We start from the raw sequence: 17,343 nt of genomic DNA, 5'->3' as shown, positions 1-17,343 counted from the left end.
ATAAAACGTAAAAGGCATTAAAGGATACCTGTCATGTCGTAATATGAAGAGGTCAAGAATTTAATGCGGCTGAGCATAATAATACACTTTAATTATTTGTACCTCTATCTATAATCAATACGCCGTCACCAAATATGTTGGTAAAGTACTTTCGGGAGAACTCCGATTTGCGCAGAAACATGGGATATGTTATGCGATGTCTGGGTATGCAGTTCTAGTAAAGGTAAAGGGTAGATAGCTAGGGTATCTTCTGAAAGGATACGTCACAACGAGATCGGGATGGATTGTTCATGGGAGTTTGGTGACACGGGTCAGTTCTTACTGATGATACTCGTAAAAATCTCGACGGTTCTGTTTCATGACGTTTACCTGCAAGGGAAACTAGTTTTTCAACGTCAGAATCCCCCTTAGAGTATTGCACTCACTATCGATAATCAACAGAAATTTTGATGAAGTCATATATTCTTTGACCAGATGGCCACATCATCCATTTTGATGGGTGAGTATGTTATGTGTTCAATAAGTGTTTGAAGTGAGGACTCTGAGTTTCTTCTTAGTGTTGAGAACCGGTTAAGAGAAAAACTTTGAAAAAAAATATATTCAGCAAGGGAAGTTGAAGCTATTGAAAAGGGCTAATATCGTAGATCATAGGCAATGAAAAGAGTCAAGTTCGGCAAGAAAAAGAATGCTCAAGCAAAGAAGAAACAACTAGTGACACAGGATGATTATTACGAGGAGGCTGTATTGAATGAAGAGCAGGCGGAGAGATGGCTACTTTCGGATATCAAAAAATCACTTAGATTCTATCTCATCGCATACAATCTATATGAAGTTGGGTTGACTACACAAGAGGAGCGTACTGAAAGCTGTACGTATAACATTTGTTATAACCAAACGCGGTTGCTGTTGCAAATACATACTGATTACCTTGCCAATAACGGCTATATTAATATCCTACGATATATTAATTTAGAAGATATTCCAGATATTGAAAAAATTTTGCTGGAATTACCAGATATTATAAGTAGATTGGAGAATGTGTTAAGCTCATTCAGTGAGGATAACATTACATGGGATCTGAAATTCAATTTATTGACCTCATACTTATCCATGGTGGAATCATCCGATTTGACAAGAGAATCAGTCAATTTAATAGATTTATGCAATAGATTTATTGACTTATCGCAGAACCTAATCAGTAGCCAGATCAATGAATTGAAAAGCTGGGATTCGTCCTCGGAAGGACAAGATAGTAATATCTCTACATTTCAGAGGGATACTCTAGATAGCGATAATAGTGTCGATAGAACTAGAGGGACTGGCATATTAACAGGGAACAATAATGAGGGCGACTCCTCTGAAATGATGGAAGTTTCGGATCAGGTGACAACCGATTCTTTGAGTGAGTTATTAACAAATTGTTACAAGTTTTCTCAATCAGTCATGGAATTTTGCATTGAAAATGTGAATTCAAACGATGCCACGATTAATGAAGTTCAAAACAATTATCTAGTAGATTTAATCACTAAATTTTTATTATATCTAGATGATGTCTTGTCTTCTATCCTAGTGGAAGAAAAAATTGAAATCAAGCATGAGGATCTTGATATCGTAAGGTTCGCAATCGAAGGTTTGAAAATAATAACTGTAACAAATCGTCCTGATGAGCTTGTAACTTACATCAATTCTGCCTCTATTGAAGGTATAGAATTGAATTTGTCTAAAATTGATTTATTGGAATTTGCCATAAATCAAATAGACGACGAACAGAAAGACGTTCAATGGGGCTTAGCCACTTTGTTGAACAGAATTTTAAATGATACTAGATCAAGGTTATCTCTTTCAAGAAATGAATGTATCAAAACGAACAGCGACCTATTGAGTAGAATGGTATTCCAATTATGTGACGTAACGATAACATCTTCAGATAATGAACTACGAAGATTTGCTATCAGAAAAAGGGAAAATTCAGATGCAAATACTGAGGTTTTGAACATATTAATGAAAAATGCCGTTACATTAGTGACAAACGCAATGAACATCGCGGAGAAATCATGTGGCCTACAAGAGACCATTGTTGACAAACTTAAGAGAAATTATATTTTTAACCAGGCTCGTTTAAGATCCCAACTGTTGCAGGAGATTACATTAAAGGGACAGATCTCCATTAGCCTCGATTCTGAGACTAATGTTGATCAATTGAAAGACCATAGCTTCTACAAGCTATTTTTATAAACTTTTCACAATTATTTCCGTATTCGGCATGTCAAGCCATTTATATTTCCCTATACGGTAAGGCCTTCCAGATCTGGTCGAAATTGGCATGGCGCATTGAAAAATCAAAGCATACGCCAAAATTTCACCAGGCGCATGAAACATGTCCAGCATTTAATTTTCTATTTATATATATGGAAGATTTTGGTTCGATCTTGCACAAATAATCTTCTTGAATAATGGTTTTAAGTAGAAATATAGAGGAGCTTCAAGCAATACTCGAGCAGATTGATCTATGAGTAATTACCACCAGAACTATAGTCATGGAAATGGCGACCAGGATCAATATAATGGTGCTGGAAATAATCTGACCTCTGAAGAGGAAGAAAGATATTATAACAATGAAGAACACTTAGACACAAATTACTATAATTACTCTGGCGCTGCGACAAATCATAACTACGGTCAGCAGTACGGTGCTAATGAGCCGCCATATAGTGCTGCAAACACTGGAATGGCTGAGGATCGTTCCAAGTCAAGAATCCCATCGCGTAGACCTCCAATACCACAGAATACTTTAGAAGGGCAGTCGTATGAGAATTTTCTCAACTCGCATCCTGACAATCATATCCAAACTCCACAGCAGGCTTATACAGATGTCTTTGTCAATAATAATCAACCTACTTCTTCATATCAGGTACTACCTGAGATTAACATTATTCAAAATACACCAAACCTTCTAAATCAAACCAACAATGCACAACCAACTTATTTCAATGATACGGAGTATTATTTCAATAATGATCACAGCGGCAATAATTTAATATCCAGTAATAACAGTAATAATTATTCGGCGAGCATACTTTCAAATGAAGAGGACACGAGACCTATCCTAAATCAAAACAACATACCACTGCAATCACAAGGATATGTATATGACAATGATATTGAACGTATCTATGTGGACCAAAATGGAGATGATTATGAGATAAATTCATACCTTGGCAATCACGGTGAAATGGTGGATCCATATAATCCAAATTTAGAGCCTTTGGAAGAGGAATTCCTGATAGACCACAAGGATCTTGGTGAATATGACATTACAAATGAGCGATCATTTGTATCATCATCTTCTAGTACTTCAATGGAGGATGGATACGATGAGGAAGATAAAAACAGGGGTCTCAAAAGAGCTGGAACTGAAGTCAGAAAATTCAAACTTTGGAGAGGTAATTTTGTGTTTGATTCACCTATTAGTAAGAGTTTACTTCATTCTTATTCTACGGGTGTCGCGAATGAGGATATTTTAACAAATGAATTTAAATTTATGCGATATCAAGCAGTTACCTGTGAACCAAATGAAATGGCAATCCGGAACTTTACCGTAAGACAGTTGAAGTACCTAAGGCCAAGGGAGACAGAGTTAATGATTGTCATAACCATGTATAATGAAGATCACATATTACTTGGTAGAACGTTAAAAGGTGTCATGGATAATATACGATACATGATTCGTAAGAGTAATTCCACTCATTGGGGGCCAGATGCTTGGAAAAAAATTGTTGTATGTGTTGTATCAGATGGTCGTGCTAAAATCAATGAAAAAGCGCTGGCTTTGATGAGTTCTCTTGGTTGCTATCAAGATGGGTTTGCGAAGGATGAAATTAATAGTGAACAGGTTAAAATGCATCTTTACGAACATACAACTATGATGAACATTACGGATGTCACTGCTGAGGGATTGACGTTATCGTGTGATCAAACTACAGTCCCCATACAACTTTTATTCGCATTGAAGGAACAAAATCAAAAAAAGATCAATTCACACAGATGGGCATTTGAAGGTTTTGCTGAATTATTACAACCCAACATTGTTACGTTATTAGATGCTGGTACAATGCCTGGTAAAGATTCTATCTACGAACTTTGGAAAGAATTTAAGGACCCGAACGTTGGCGGTGCTTGCGGTGAGATTAAAGCAGATATCGGTAAAATGGGCTCCAAATTATTGAATCCTTTAGTTGCATCACAAAATTTTGAGTATAAGATGTCAAATATCCTAGATAAGACAGGAGAATCCAATTTTGGTTTTATTACTGTTTTACCGGGGGCTTTCTCGGCATATAGATTTGTTGCTGTAAGAGGTGAGCCATTAAAGAAGTATTTCTATGGTGAAACTCTAGAAAATGAAGGTCTAAAATTCTTTTCCTCAAATATGTATCTTGCTGAAGATCGTATTTTATGTTTTGAGATAGTAACAAAGAGAGATGCAAAATGGTTATTAAGGTACTCAAGAAGCTCTTCGGCTTCTACTGATGTCCCTGAAAGAGTGCCTGAGTTTATTTTACAAAGAAGACGTTGGCTTAATGGTTCATTTTTCGCTAGTGTTTATTCATTCTGTCATTTTTATAGAATTTGGACTAGTGGTCATAGTTTGGGTCGTAAGATATTACTAAATATTGAATTTGCATACCTATTTTTCAATACACTAATGTCGTGGTTTTCACTATCATCATTTTTCTTAATTTTCAGAATCCTAACCTTATCGATTGCAGTATCGTATGGTCAAGTTTTCCAGGTTTTATCTGTCATCTTCTTTTGGTTATATGGATTTTCGGTTTTCACTACGTTTATACTTTCACTAGGTAATAAGCCAAAGAGTACCGAAAAATACTACGTTATGACCTTTATTTTTTTTGCCATATTAATGGTTTATTTGATATTTTGTAGTATCTTCATGATTGTGAAGACGTTTCAGGATGTTTTGAAAGATCGTAATGTTACATTCAAAGGTCTCTTTTCTGAAGAAACATTTGCTGATATGTTAATTTCCGTTTTATCGACATATGGTCTCTACATCGCCAGTTCCATAATATGTTTGCAACCATGGCATATGCTTACAAGTTTTGCTCAGTATTTGTTACTAAGTCCATCTTATATCAATATTTTGAATATTTACGCTTTTTGTAACGTTCATGATATATCATGGGGTACTAAAGGTGCAGTGAGTAAGAAACCATTGGGTAAGATTAATACAAAGGAGGATGGTACTTTTAAGATGGAGGTATTAATTTCAAGTGAAGAAATTCAATCGAATTATAGCAAATACATGAATATTTTGCAAAGCAAGGATGCTAGTGTAGAAGATGGTGGTAATAACAATGGTGGTGCATTAACAGAAGAGCAAAAGACCGGATACTACGCTAACGTTAGATCACTGGTAATCATTTTCTGGGTACTCACGAATTTTGCTATTGTTGCTGCAGTACTTGAATCAGGTGGTATAAGTGATTACATAGCCATGAGAGCAGCCACGAAAGTTACGGACGATGTGAGTTCGGAAGAGATAATGAAACCGATATTAACATCGAGAGCTACGGTGTACTTCAGTGTTATTTTATGGTTGGTAGCACTCAGTGCATTATTACGTTTTATTGGTTGTATCGTTTACATGATAAAGAGACTTTTAAGAAGAGTGACTAATTTTTAAAGGAATAATTTATTTTCAATTTGGGATATAATAAGCAATAATATATAATAATCATTGTATTAGTAATGGACGTATTTAAGTAAAACGCATAGGTGATAATAATTGGATATCAGTTGGCTTTTATTATTATTTTGATTTCTTCATTGTCACATGTGATATTACTCTACCACAGTGTCGTAAAGGAGCTTAATTTTGCCGTCCCTCAAGCCGTTTCTTTGCATTTTGTAGAAAACTGGAAATTGTAAATATATATATATATATAGAAGCGAGCAATATTTCAGAGCTGTGAAGGGGTAATCGATAGAAGAATAGAGAGAGATATACTAGAAGTGGAGTTGGCATGTGTAGATTTTTAATTTTCAAAGGTAAAGAACCGATACGTTTATCGCACTTATTGACGAGACCCGCACATTCTATCATCAACCAGTCTTTTGATTCTCGATTGAGATTAGATACGAGTAGACCCATGAATGGGGATGGATTTGGAGTAGCATACTATCAAGAAGGTATTGAAGATGGACCATGTACATTCAAAGCGATTACACCGGCGTGGAACAATTTGAATTTGGAGACGTTGGCAGAAAAGACTAAATCTAATCTAGTGTGTGCGCATGTAAGAGCCAGTACGTATGGTGTACTATCAGAGACGAATTGTCACCCCTTTACATACCACAACTTATGTTTTATGCATAACGGTGGGATATCAAATTTCAAGAAGATAAAAAGGAAATTATTGAATCATATAAAGGATGAATATTTAAATTTCCTTCAAGGTAGTACAGATTCAGAATGTGCATTTGCATTGTTTTTGGATACGTTAGATAAACTTGGATTTGATCCCAGTGATAAAAGTGGTAACTTTGGACACGTAGCTCTAAGAAGCGCAATGTTAAATACAATAGGATATATAAAGGATTGGACCAAAGAAGCCACAGCTGATAATGAACCTTCATTACTAAATTTTGCTGTTACAGATGGTGATACGGTTATTGTGTCACGCTACATTACATCCAAGACAGATGAAGCTGCATCATTGCATTTCAGCTGTGGATCCAGTTTTATTGAAACTGCTCCGGGAGAATACAGAATGGAAAGGTTAGATAGAAATCAGGACGTGATCATGGTTGCCTCTGAACCTCTTACATTCGAAAGAGGTGACTGGACCACCGTTCCTACTAATAGTATCCTAACGATCAAGAAACAAACCATCCTATTGCATCCGATCACCGACGAGTATTACCAAGAGGATCCATTGTACCTAAGAAGCTCTACGTTGGTAGAAAAGAAGGGATTTATGGGCACAATTCCCCTTGCCAGAGCCGTCGAAAAGAATGTGCCACCACTCGAAAGAGAAGGAAGACAAAGACACAGCATTGCATCTACTACTCATCTCATATAATCGCATATATACTGATACTATTTTTATTTATTAAAGCAAGTTACCCTCCCCCGCTGTATTACTCTTGGGCAGATCTCCGCGGCGAAAAAGAAAAGAGGCAAGCCGGCCTGCGTGAATTTTTTTTAATTTGACCGAATCCTTGAGACATTAAAGCGACGACGACGAACAAAAAACCACGAGCCGGGTGGTATATCCGGTCCGCTTCTCTCACCATCGCTTGGCATAACTCCCGTACTTCATAGCATCTCAACGCGGGAGCTTGCCATTGCAGTCGGCTACGAAGAGTCCTCAATATGACTTTCCTTTCGGTCATCGATTGTCAGAAATTACGACAAAATTTTCATTTTCCCTTCCAATAAACGCGCAAAGGATGAACTAGCAGTTTTTTTTATATAAGAGAACAATTTTATAATCGATATCGACATGACCAAAAAAAAAATACTAAGCTCTTTAATTGGATTTAATAACCGAACAAAGAAGTGACATCTCTTTCCTTTTTTTTTTTGCTTCATTCCCCCTCATATAAAGGTTAACTGCTAGTTATTCCTACCAAATCACACAGCTATCACATCTTCTAATTTAGATATACTAGTTTCTAAGGAAATTCGATTTTCAAAAAGGTAATAAATTAAACGTAGAGAAGTATGAAGTTTTCCACTGTTGCTGCTATCAGTTTAGCTACTGCAGCTTCTTTTGTTGCTGCAAAGAAGGAAAGTGATTATACTACAACCAAGACCATCTCTACAGATGGTACTGTTTACACTACCACTTCTACTCATTCTACCCATAAGTACGGTAAGTTCAACAAGACTAAGAAGTCTCAGGCTTCTACCTCCTCTGGTACTCATAAGTATGGTAGATTCGATAAGACTAAGAAATCACAGGCTTCTACCTCTTCTGGTACTCACAGGTACGGTAGATTCAATAAGACTAAGAAGTCCAGTGTCTCCACTTCATCTGGTACTCACAAGTACGGTAGATTCGACAAGACTAAGAAGTCCAGTGTTTCTACTTCATCTGGTACTCACAAGTACGGTAGATTCGACAAGACTAAGAAATCTGAGGCTTCCACTTCTTCCGGTACCCACAGATACGGTAGATTCAACAAGACTAAGAAGAACTCTGCTACAGGAACTGAAAACAAGGCTGCTTCCAACAGTGCACCAAAGGCTAACTCTATGAAATTATTAGGTTTGACTGGTGCTTCCGCCATCTTAGCTGGTGGTTTACTATTATTATAATGAAAGGTGTGTTGCGGTTATCTATTTTTCTCCTTCCCTTCTTTTATCTTTCTTTCTTTGAATTGAACTAAAACTTTTGATTTTATCTAAATGATGTCGTATGTGTGTGTGTTCAAATGGAAGAGATTGCTTGCAATGGGGACCGTTTTTACGGATTTTTTTTATCATAATTGTGTGTGTGTTTATGACTAGAGAACGTAACCCCTGTTTCTGAAACAGCTTTCTCTTCCTGGTGTGTGTGTGTGTGTACTATCTAATATCTAATGTGTGTAAATTTGATATAAACTCTTTTTATGTGTGTCTGACTGAACATCTCACGATGGGCCTTGCAATGACCGTCGTATTATTTATTCGTTGGCAGTATAGCTTAATGAATAATTGTCGTTACCCGCCTCTTACCGTACCAGCGGATTTCGATCACAAATTTTTCATGTTTTTTCCAGAAATTTTGAAGGATAAAAAGCATTTCTAAAGTGAATGTATTAAAACTCTTACAAAGAAGATCGATCTATTTTGAATCTTCTTCATCTCACTTGTGACTTTCACAGTTTAGAACTTCTACTATACAATACCCTTAATTAATCATGGACAGTTCTGACTCATCAACGGCCAACAAGTTTGTTCCAGAATATAGACGTACCAATTTCAAAAATAAAAGTAGGTTTTCCGCTGATGAATTACGTCGTAGAAGAGACAACCAACAGGTCGAATTGAGAAAGGCTAAAAGAGAAGAAGCCCTAGCCAAGAGAAGAAATTTCGTTCCTCCAGCTAGTGGTGCTACAGAATCCGATTCAGAAGATGAGGATGCCATCAACGCCGATCAACAATTCTATAACCAACTACAACAGGAATTGCCTGCAATGATTCAACAAATTCAGTCTAATGATTTCCAAGAACAATTGGCTGCCACCGTTAAATTTAGACAAATTTTATCTAGAGAACATCATCCTCCTATCGATGTTGTCATTCAATCTGGTGTTGTACCAACTCTAGTCAACTTCATGAATGAAAATCAACCAGAAATGTTACAATTAGAAGCCGCATGGGCTCTTACAAATATTGCATCAGGTTCTTCTGATCAAACTAAAATAGTCGTTGAAGCAGGCGCTGTACCATTATTCATTCAATTACTATATACAGGTTCCGTAGAAGTTCAAGAACAAGCTATTTGGGCTTTAGGTAATGTTGCAGGTGATTCCACAGATTATAGAGACTATGTCTTAAGTTGTGGTGCTATGGAACCAATTTTAAATCTATTCAATTCTTCAAAAACTTCTTTAATTAGAACTGCTACTTGGACACTATCGAATCTATGTAGAGGTAAGAAACCTCAACCAGATTGGAACGTTGTGTCTAAGGCATTACCAACATTAGCTAAGCTTATTTATTCTTTGGATACCGAAACGTTAGTTGACGCATGTTGGGCAATCTCATATTTATCTGATGGTCCACAAGAAGCTATTCAAGCTGTCATCGACGTTAGAATTCCAAAAAGACTGGTAGAATTATTAGATCACACTTCCACAATGGTCCAAACCCCAGCTTTAAGAGCTGTTGGTAATATTGTCACAGGTAATGATTTACAAACACAAGTAGTCATCAACTGTGGTGTCTTAGGAGCTTTAAGAAATTTGTTAAGTTCACCAAAGGATTCCATCAAGAAAGAAGCATGTTGGACAATTTCAAACATAACTGCAGGTAATACTGAACAAATTCAAGCAGTCATTGACTCCAATCTTGTTCCGTCATTAATTAAATTATTAGCAAATGCTGATTATAAAACTAAGAAGGAAGCTTGTTGGGCAATTTCAAATGCATCCTCAGGTGGGTTACATAGACCTGAAATTATCAGATATTTAGTCGCACAAGGCTGTGTAAAGCCTTTGTGTGATTTATTAGAAATTGCAGATAATAGAATTATTGAAGTTTCATTAGATGCTTTAGAGAATATTTTAAAGATGGGTGAATCAGATAAAGAAAAACGTGGTCTAAATATTAATGAAAATGCAGATATTATTGAAAAGGCAGGTGGTATGGAAAAAATTTTCAACTGTCAACAAAATGAAAATGATAAAATTTACGAAAAGGCTTACAATTTAATCGAAACTTATTTTGGTGAAGAAGACGACGCAATCGATGAAAGTATGGCTCCTCAAGCTTCCGGTAACACTTTCGGTTTCGGTTCAACCGTAAACCAACAATTCAATTTCAATTGAATTATACCATGACTAGGCATTATTATATTTTCCATATAATTTAAGTATGTATATTTCCTCTATCTTTTAAAATGTGAGATTCAAAGCAAGAAAGTAGAAAATTGAAAATAAGCGATCTTCGCGAATGAAACAAATTCGATGTTCAGAATTGTAAACACAAACAGAGTTTTTTCTCTCGTAGGAAACAGAGATATTCAGCAACTACGTTAATACATGCAAGTACATTTATGAATGAATTCAAGAAATGCCTCGAACTTCAATAAGAAGTCTTCAGAAGCTCGATTGAATAAGATCGAACGATTATACAATGAAAGGAAAAATAAACAAATGAATGATTATGAAAATAAAAGTACAACTCTTGGAAATAATACAGTTAAAGTGGAGGATCAAGACGAATTTTATGATGCAGACCTTGAGGAACATAGTCAGAACTGGTCTGGGGACTTGTTAAACCAGGATGATGTTACAGAATCGAATTATTATCCGACATTGATATCGCCAGATACCATCGCTGCGATGAGAGGCTATAGAGATGAAGAACACAACGATAGCCAAAGGAAGGTTGGTCAAAATAGTAACACTATCAATATACGAAAGAATAGGCGAGATAATTCGCAAGGAAGACGACATTATTCAGTAAGAAATGTTTTAGGTGATCCTCTTCCGCTACCTTATATCAACAATGGAAACGAAAAAGACAGTGAGAAACCAAAATCCGTAATTACTAAAGATAGGTTATTGCAGAAGAAGAACGAAATGAATAACAAATGGCGAAGATTGCTAACTCAAGACAAAGTTATGATTGAGAGACGACTTCAAGAATTGAGGAAATTAGAAAATGTTCCCTCGGTGGAAAAATGGATCGATCCTTCAAAAAATCCCTATATTCCTAAACATGATGAAGCAGAACACAGTTTACATAATTCATCAGCAATAAATCATGATGAACAATCGGATAATGCAACGCATCATCGAGCTTTTTCCATCGATTCTATCTCTAAATATCATTCGCCGTCACAGTTTTCCACTGGAGTGGATTCATACACTTCACAAACCTTGCTAAGGTTGCAAGAGGACATCGAAGAAAACAAACGAAAGCTGGATATAATAATTAATTTATTAAGAGGACAGCAATCAACAACCAATGACAACGACAAGAGTATTTCTCGAGAAATTCTGTACTGGACGATTTGTATTATTATACTTTTTATTTGCAATATCTATGTGTATTATTATATGTAATCTATAAAGAGACAAACTATGCATCATTATTTACAGGAGATCAGTGTTTTTTATAAGATGAAAATTATTCATTAAAGTCATTTACAGGAGGTTTCCCATCTTCCATTTTCATATAAGTATCAATAGCAAGAGAAAAGGCAGCAAAACCAACACAGCCCATGAATGCAGCCTGAGGGCCACCTTTGTAAGCGAGTCCCCCACCAGTTATACAGCCCGCTATGAGTCCATTATTGATATCATTCTTTGCTCTCGCTGATTCAACGACACACTCGACACCAGAATACACCAAACCCATGTAACCAAAGCTTTTAGCGCTTGATATCGATTTTTTATACATGTCGGCAAATTGTACTCTCAGTTGCTGTTTCATTGTCATATCTGCTATGGTCTTGACATTTGTAGCGAGCTGAACGGGAGTATCATATGCCATAGAGGACATAAACAACCCAAATATACCACCGAGGCCAAAACCAGTGACTCCACTAACTACGGTCTTCCCAGGGCATGATGACATGAAATTTATCATCATTGTTGCACCTTTTTCAGCTTGTTCCTCCGGTGTCATTTGATTAAACGATTTGTTTACTGGAGGATGGATCTGATCCAATCCAAACCCCGTGTACGCCATCTGTGCTGTACTATATGTATACTGCTCTGATCTAGCCAAATGTTTTCTTTATTAATATATCGCATATATATTTTCATATTGAAAAAAGTCATCTCTTACTTTTCACATGAAGGCTTGCTGTTGCATTAATATATAGACAAAGATGGATGATGCTTAAGTTGCTCAATGATACATCTTCGATATTTCACGGCAGTAATGCTAAGGATGTGTGGTTGAAAGAAGATGCAATTTGGAGAAATTTGACCGACAGCACTGGAGATTATACTTTTCCCCCGTTATCTCAGTATAAATATGTAGACAGTGTTGAAGTTGGAAAGGCTGTGATTTGCCAGGATATGTTCTGGTCATATGATGGATCATCGATTGCCACAATTCATAATGATACGGGTATACGACAGTATTTAATTCCAGAGCATGAAGGAGTTGATTTGATCCCATACACAAGATTTTTCAAGAATAGATCTATTGTATCTAGTGATATACATCCGGGTTATTCCCTGTATAATGATGATATGGGATTTAATAATGTTTTATTGGGCTCGAGAGATTTACCAATTCAGTTGTATTCTTTAGATCCTAATGATACTGAAAATGTTGTAGTATTTCATTATAATGTAATGAATCAAGAAAATGAGAGGTTTGAAGTACCGTATAGTCTAAGATTCATTGATAAATCAACGTTTGTGATGGGTAGTGACCGAAATAGGATAAATTTATACGATACGAATCGAAGTGAATGTCTCTGGTCGCAACGGTATAATAGATCACAATTGAATCCTAAGAAAATACATAAAAGTGTTATATCCTGTTTTGAAACTAACAAAACAAGGTCTGTGGCATACTGTGGCTCGTATAGCGACGAATTATTCAAGTTTGATCTCCGTAACAATAAGATTGTCAATGTATCTTCATCATATGGTAGACATAGTAATGGGATTTATCAGATAATATCCAGTGAAAATGGAAATTATCTTTATATTCTAAGACGTAACAGTAATACTATTGACGTAATTGACACGCGATATGACCACACTACTGTAAACAAGCTGCAACTAACATTTGCCCTGGGGAATATCAAACACAAAGCGCATATAGACACAATAAACGGTCTCTTGATTGGAGACACAGAGGGTAACCTACTGAATTGGTCAAGAGACATTATAGAATTTGGGGGCATTGAACTCACAAATCAAGGTTATCCCAACTGTGAGAGTAACGTGAACCTACTCCCAGACAGGATACTGTACTCAAATTCATCAGCGACTCGATCCAGGATAAACATCGTGAAGACAGACCCTAACGACCCACACATAATATCGGCGTCGCACTCCCCATGTGACAACAAATCTTCTCCGTGCAACATTACAAGTAAACTCTCCATACTTTCCATATAGATTAATTACTCTCATCAACACCAACTATCCGGCAGTTCCACCATATATACATATATGTATACACACTCCTGCCAATCACAGTCCTGCCACCAACAATTTTATCACGCCTGCTGGCGCAGACGGCGGCCTTTCGCGATGAGCTTCACCAGAAAAGAAAAGAAAATTTTTACTTTTTCCCATCTCGAGGTGTCTATCAACTTTTGGCTGTTCTCATCAAAATTTTCATTCACTCTGGAGGAGCATCTCTTCCTGGTTATCTTTTTTTTTTTTCAGTGATGGCATATATAGCTTGTATAGTATTTGGTTTTGTATATTAAAGCGCTCGTTAGTTCAACTACCTTTCCCTTTCATCTGCCTGTTTTTGATTTCTTTAGTGCATCATCATATTGACCCCGGCAACATAACCATGACCACGCAAGACAACATCAAACCATTGGTGGAAAGGTTACTGGCAAATCCACTGCAATTCAAAGCTGCTTCAATAAGCAGCAGGATCACAAGCAGGAACAATGCAGAGAACTCATCGTATATAATGATCGGGAAGTATAATAATAATAATAATAATAGTAATAGTAGTAGTAATGCAGCTAATAATAGTACAAATAGGAGTGATCCCATCAGTGCTGTGAAGGAGGGACCTAAGCAAAAGAAGAGGAAATTACCCGCTTCTATGGCAGAAGCTATTGCCCAATATACAGCTGTACCAGTTTCGAAACAAGTATCTTCTAGTGACGAAGAAGAAGAGGTGTTTCATGAGGCTAGTGAATACGTCGATACAACTTCATCCGACGCAGTTTCTGAAATGGCACCTTTACAGATTCCTGCAGTCATTCATCGACAGCCCTCTGATGTGAAAGGACCAGAAGTTGACGCTTATGGTGATGACGAAGATTTAGGGGTTCCTTTGGATGATCCAAGTTCAAATTGTGTCGAAAGTGGTTCCGAGTCTACGAGTACTAAGGATGAGAAAAGTGGAATGATCTCTGAAGATGATGAAGAAGAAGATGATGATGATGAGAGCCCAGAGGATGAGGATTACGTTTCAAGTACTGAAAGTGAAGAAACCGAAGCTGAGAGAAAGAGTGAAAGTTCTGAGAACGATAGAAGTAGTAGTGGTAGCATCAGTCGTGATGACGAAAATAGTGATGACCTAGATGATAATAGCGGCGAAGATGATGAGATGGGAACACCAGAAGATATTCTGAAAAATGAAAAACTACAATTGCAGGAGGAAGCCATTGCTTACCAACAGGAGCAAGAAGAAATTTTGAGGCGTAGACAACAGAAAATTCATGGCAAGCAAACCGCTAGAGATCCACAAGATGATGAAGATGAAGAGGAGTTGAAGCACAAGAGCCCATCCATCAACAGGTCTGTAACCCCACCAACAACTGTTTCAGATATAAACAAATTCTATCAATGGAATCAAGAACCAACCGATCAAGGCACCCTAAAATCATCACGTATCCTCAAAAATTGGGGACCAGAATTATCTGAGTTGAAACCAAGAGGTTTATTAAATCATGGCGTCACCTGTTATACAAACGCTGCAGTTCAAGCCATGCTACATATTCCAGCCGTCCAGCATTATTTGTTCGACATATTGCGTGGTAAGTATAATGATATCATATCACCAGACTCTGTTTCTACAGTCCTTGCTGAAACAAGTAAAAAAATGTGGTTACCTAATAATCAATTAAAAGAAAAAAATGTCACTTTCATCAATCCAAAGAAATTAATCTCTAGACTAGATGATATTAACTGCATGATGAGTGAATGGCAACAGGAGGATTCGCATGAATATTTTATGTCATTGATGTCAAGATTACAAGAAGATTCCGTTCCAAAGGGTAAGAAACTCATTGAATCTGTTATCTATGACATTTTCGGTGGATTATTGAAACAGATTGTTACATGTAAATCTTGTGGAGGTATATCGAAAACAGAACAACCAATATATGATCTATCGTTGCATTTAAAAGGTAAGAAAAAATTAGACACCTACGGAAACCCCGATAGTATGAACTCAAGCAATAATAATGACATTTCCAATATAGAAACGATGAAGGACAATGCTAACAACAACGGCAATGGTAATAATATTCAAAATCAAATTGATCCACAGACGGTAAATCGTAGATTTTCGATTGAAAAATCTATAAAGGACTTTTTCAGTCCTGAGTTAATTAAAGTTGATAAAGAGCAGAAAGGTTACGTCTGTGAAAAATGTCACAAGACTACAAATGCAGTAAAGCGCAACACCATATTAAGGGCTCCCGAAACTTTGCTAGTTCATTTAAAGAAATTCAGATTTAACGGTACATCGTCCTCAAAGATGAAACAGGCCGTTTCCTATCCAATGTTTTTAGATTTAACTGAATATTGCGATAATGAAGGTAATAAAAAGATTTTACCCGTCAAATATCAACTGATCAGTGTTGTTGTCCATGAAGGGCGCAGCTTATCGTCGGGCCATTATGTTGCACACTGTAAACAACCAGATGGCTTGTGGGCAACTTATGATGACGAATATATTAATAAAATTTCAGATAAAGAGGTTTTACGTGAAACCAATGCATATTATTTAGTTTATAGTCGTTTGACTCCAAGAGACATCAAACTGCCTGCATCATTACCGAAACAAAAGTCAAATGCATTTCCAGCACAGAACCACCCTCAACATGACAACACTAGTAGAAATGGAACACAAAAGGATACACATGCTAATTTCAACAAGAACATAAATGGGAAGAACCCAAAGAATCGTGGGAAAGGTTGGAAAAAGAGCAAGAAGAAAAGATTTAACAAGTATTAAACCAAGAACGTTGAAAAATAAAGTATATAATCTACATACAAGAAGTCATTTTTTCTGAATATCATTTCTATTAATTTCATTTATTTTATGTGATTTATATTTACATGATTTTTGCCATATTTTATATACAAAAGTCGTTACGGTATAACATTAATTCCCATGCTTTTAGCCACGCCGATAATGGACTTAACGATACTCTTCATTTCTAAAAGATTATGTCTTTCATCGGTTTTCTTAATTTTTGCTATTTCATAGATATGTTTCAATGACAATTGGCCAATGGTTTTATCTTTGCTTAAAACATTCGGTTTTTCAGCACCTTTCTCTAATCCCAGTGCTTTGAGCAGTAAGTATCCTGTAGGCGGTGATTTCATCTCAAACTTAAATGTTCTATCAGGCTTTACTGTTATAAGGACTGGAATTGGCGTACTGGGCTCGTATATTGATGATCTTGCGTTAAACTCTTTGCAAAAATCAATTGCCTTTATCCCCTTGGACCCCAATGCGGGACCAACTGGTGGAGTTGGTGCAGCTTGCCCTGCTGCTACTATTAGTTTAATTAATGTATTTTTGCTAGCCTGTGACATATATATGTTAATACAGGTTGGAAAGCAAACCAACTTCAATGCAGGTAGAGGCCACTTGTTTCACGGAACGCCTCTATATAAATTTCATACAGAGAAAAAAAACCTAATGTGGTACTT

The 17,343-nt window shown here is 36.5% G+C and overlaps 10 protein-coding genes across 10 annotated transcripts; 8 read left to right on the top strand and 2 right to left on the bottom strand.

Annotated features, from left to right (window-relative positions):
* Positions 1-654: 654 nt before the first annotated feature.
* KAFR0A07660 (uncharacterized protein) lies at positions 655-2,235 on the top strand (the record flags this gene model as incomplete). Its single annotated transcript, XM_003955286.1, has 1 exon — positions 655-2,235. One exon carries the CDS (start codon positions 655-657, stop codon positions 2,233-2,235), a length of 1,581 nt encoding a protein of 526 aa, XP_003955335.1.
* Positions 2,236-2,509: 274 nt separating this feature from the next.
* CHS1 (chitin synthase I) lies at positions 2,510-5,704 on the top strand (the record flags this gene model as incomplete). Its single annotated transcript, XM_003955285.1, has 1 exon — positions 2,510-5,704. One exon carries the CDS (start codon positions 2,510-2,512, stop codon positions 5,702-5,704), a length of 3,195 nt encoding a protein of 1,064 aa, XP_003955334.1.
* A 340-nt stretch (positions 5,705-6,044) lies between these two features.
* On the top strand, positions 6,045-7,103 carry DUG3 (glutamine amidotransferase subunit DUG3; the record flags this gene model as incomplete). Its single annotated transcript, XM_003955284.1, has 1 exon — positions 6,045-7,103. One exon carries the CDS (start codon positions 6,045-6,047, stop codon positions 7,101-7,103), a length of 1,059 nt encoding a protein of 352 aa, XP_003955333.1.
* Positions 7,104-7,747: 644 nt separating this feature from the next.
* On the top strand, positions 7,748-8,344 carry KAFR0A07630 (uncharacterized protein; the record flags this gene model as incomplete). The annotated part of the gene is made up of 1 exon (XM_003955283.1): positions 7,748-8,344. One exon carries the CDS (start codon positions 7,748-7,750, stop codon positions 8,342-8,344), a length of 597 nt encoding a protein of 198 aa, XP_003955332.1.
* A 584-nt stretch (positions 8,345-8,928) lies between these two features.
* On the top strand, positions 8,929-10,560 carry SRP1 (karyopherin alpha; the record flags this gene model as incomplete). Its single annotated transcript, XM_003955282.1, has 1 exon — positions 8,929-10,560. One exon carries the CDS (start codon positions 8,929-8,931, stop codon positions 10,558-10,560), a length of 1,632 nt encoding a protein of 543 aa, XP_003955331.1.
* A 231-nt stretch (positions 10,561-10,791) lies between these two features.
* On the top strand, positions 10,792-11,802 carry KAR1 (Kar1p; the record flags this gene model as incomplete). The annotated part of the gene is made up of 1 exon (XM_003955281.1): positions 10,792-11,802. One exon carries the CDS (start codon positions 10,792-10,794, stop codon positions 11,800-11,802), a length of 1,011 nt encoding a protein of 336 aa, XP_003955330.1.
* A 64-nt stretch (positions 11,803-11,866) lies between these two features.
* KAFR0A07600 (mitochondrial import inner membrane translocase subunit TIM22) lies at positions 11,867-12,430 on the bottom strand (the record flags this gene model as incomplete). Its single annotated transcript, XM_003955280.1, has 1 exon — positions 11,867-12,430. The coding sequence occupies one exon, from the start codon at positions 12,428-12,430 to the stop codon at positions 11,867-11,869; it is 564 nt and encodes a 187-aa protein (XP_003955329.1).
* A 146-nt stretch (positions 12,431-12,576) lies between these two features.
* On the top strand, positions 12,577-13,824 carry SWT21 (Swt21p; the record flags this gene model as incomplete). The annotated part of the gene is made up of 1 exon (XM_003955279.1): positions 12,577-13,824. The coding sequence occupies one exon, from the start codon at positions 12,577-12,579 to the stop codon at positions 13,822-13,824; it is 1,248 nt and encodes a 415-aa protein (XP_003955328.1).
* Positions 13,825-14,230: 406 nt separating this feature from the next.
* UBP10 (ubiquitin-specific protease UBP10) lies at positions 14,231-16,639 on the top strand (the record flags this gene model as incomplete). The annotated part of the gene is made up of 1 exon (XM_003955278.1): positions 14,231-16,639. The coding sequence occupies one exon, from the start codon at positions 14,231-14,233 to the stop codon at positions 16,637-16,639; it is 2,409 nt and encodes an 802-aa protein (XP_003955327.1).
* Positions 16,640-16,776: 137 nt separating this feature from the next.
* Positions 16,777-17,226, bottom strand: MRPL19 (mitochondrial 54S ribosomal protein uL11m; the record flags this gene model as incomplete). Its single annotated transcript, XM_003955277.1, has 1 exon — positions 16,777-17,226. One exon carries the CDS (start codon positions 17,224-17,226, stop codon positions 16,777-16,779), a length of 450 nt encoding a protein of 149 aa, XP_003955326.1.
* Between the last annotated feature and the right edge of the window lie 117 nt (positions 17,227-17,343).

This window comes from Kazachstania africana, chromosome 1, assembly GCF_000304475.1.
Source record: "Kazachstania africana CBS 2517 chromosome 1, complete genome".
Lineage (NCBI taxonomy): Eukaryota > Fungi > Ascomycota > Saccharomycetes > Saccharomycetales > Saccharomycetaceae > Kazachstania > Kazachstania africana.
Note: the sequence above shows the minus strand (reverse complement) of the source record. Positions and strands in the feature narration are given on the sequence as shown.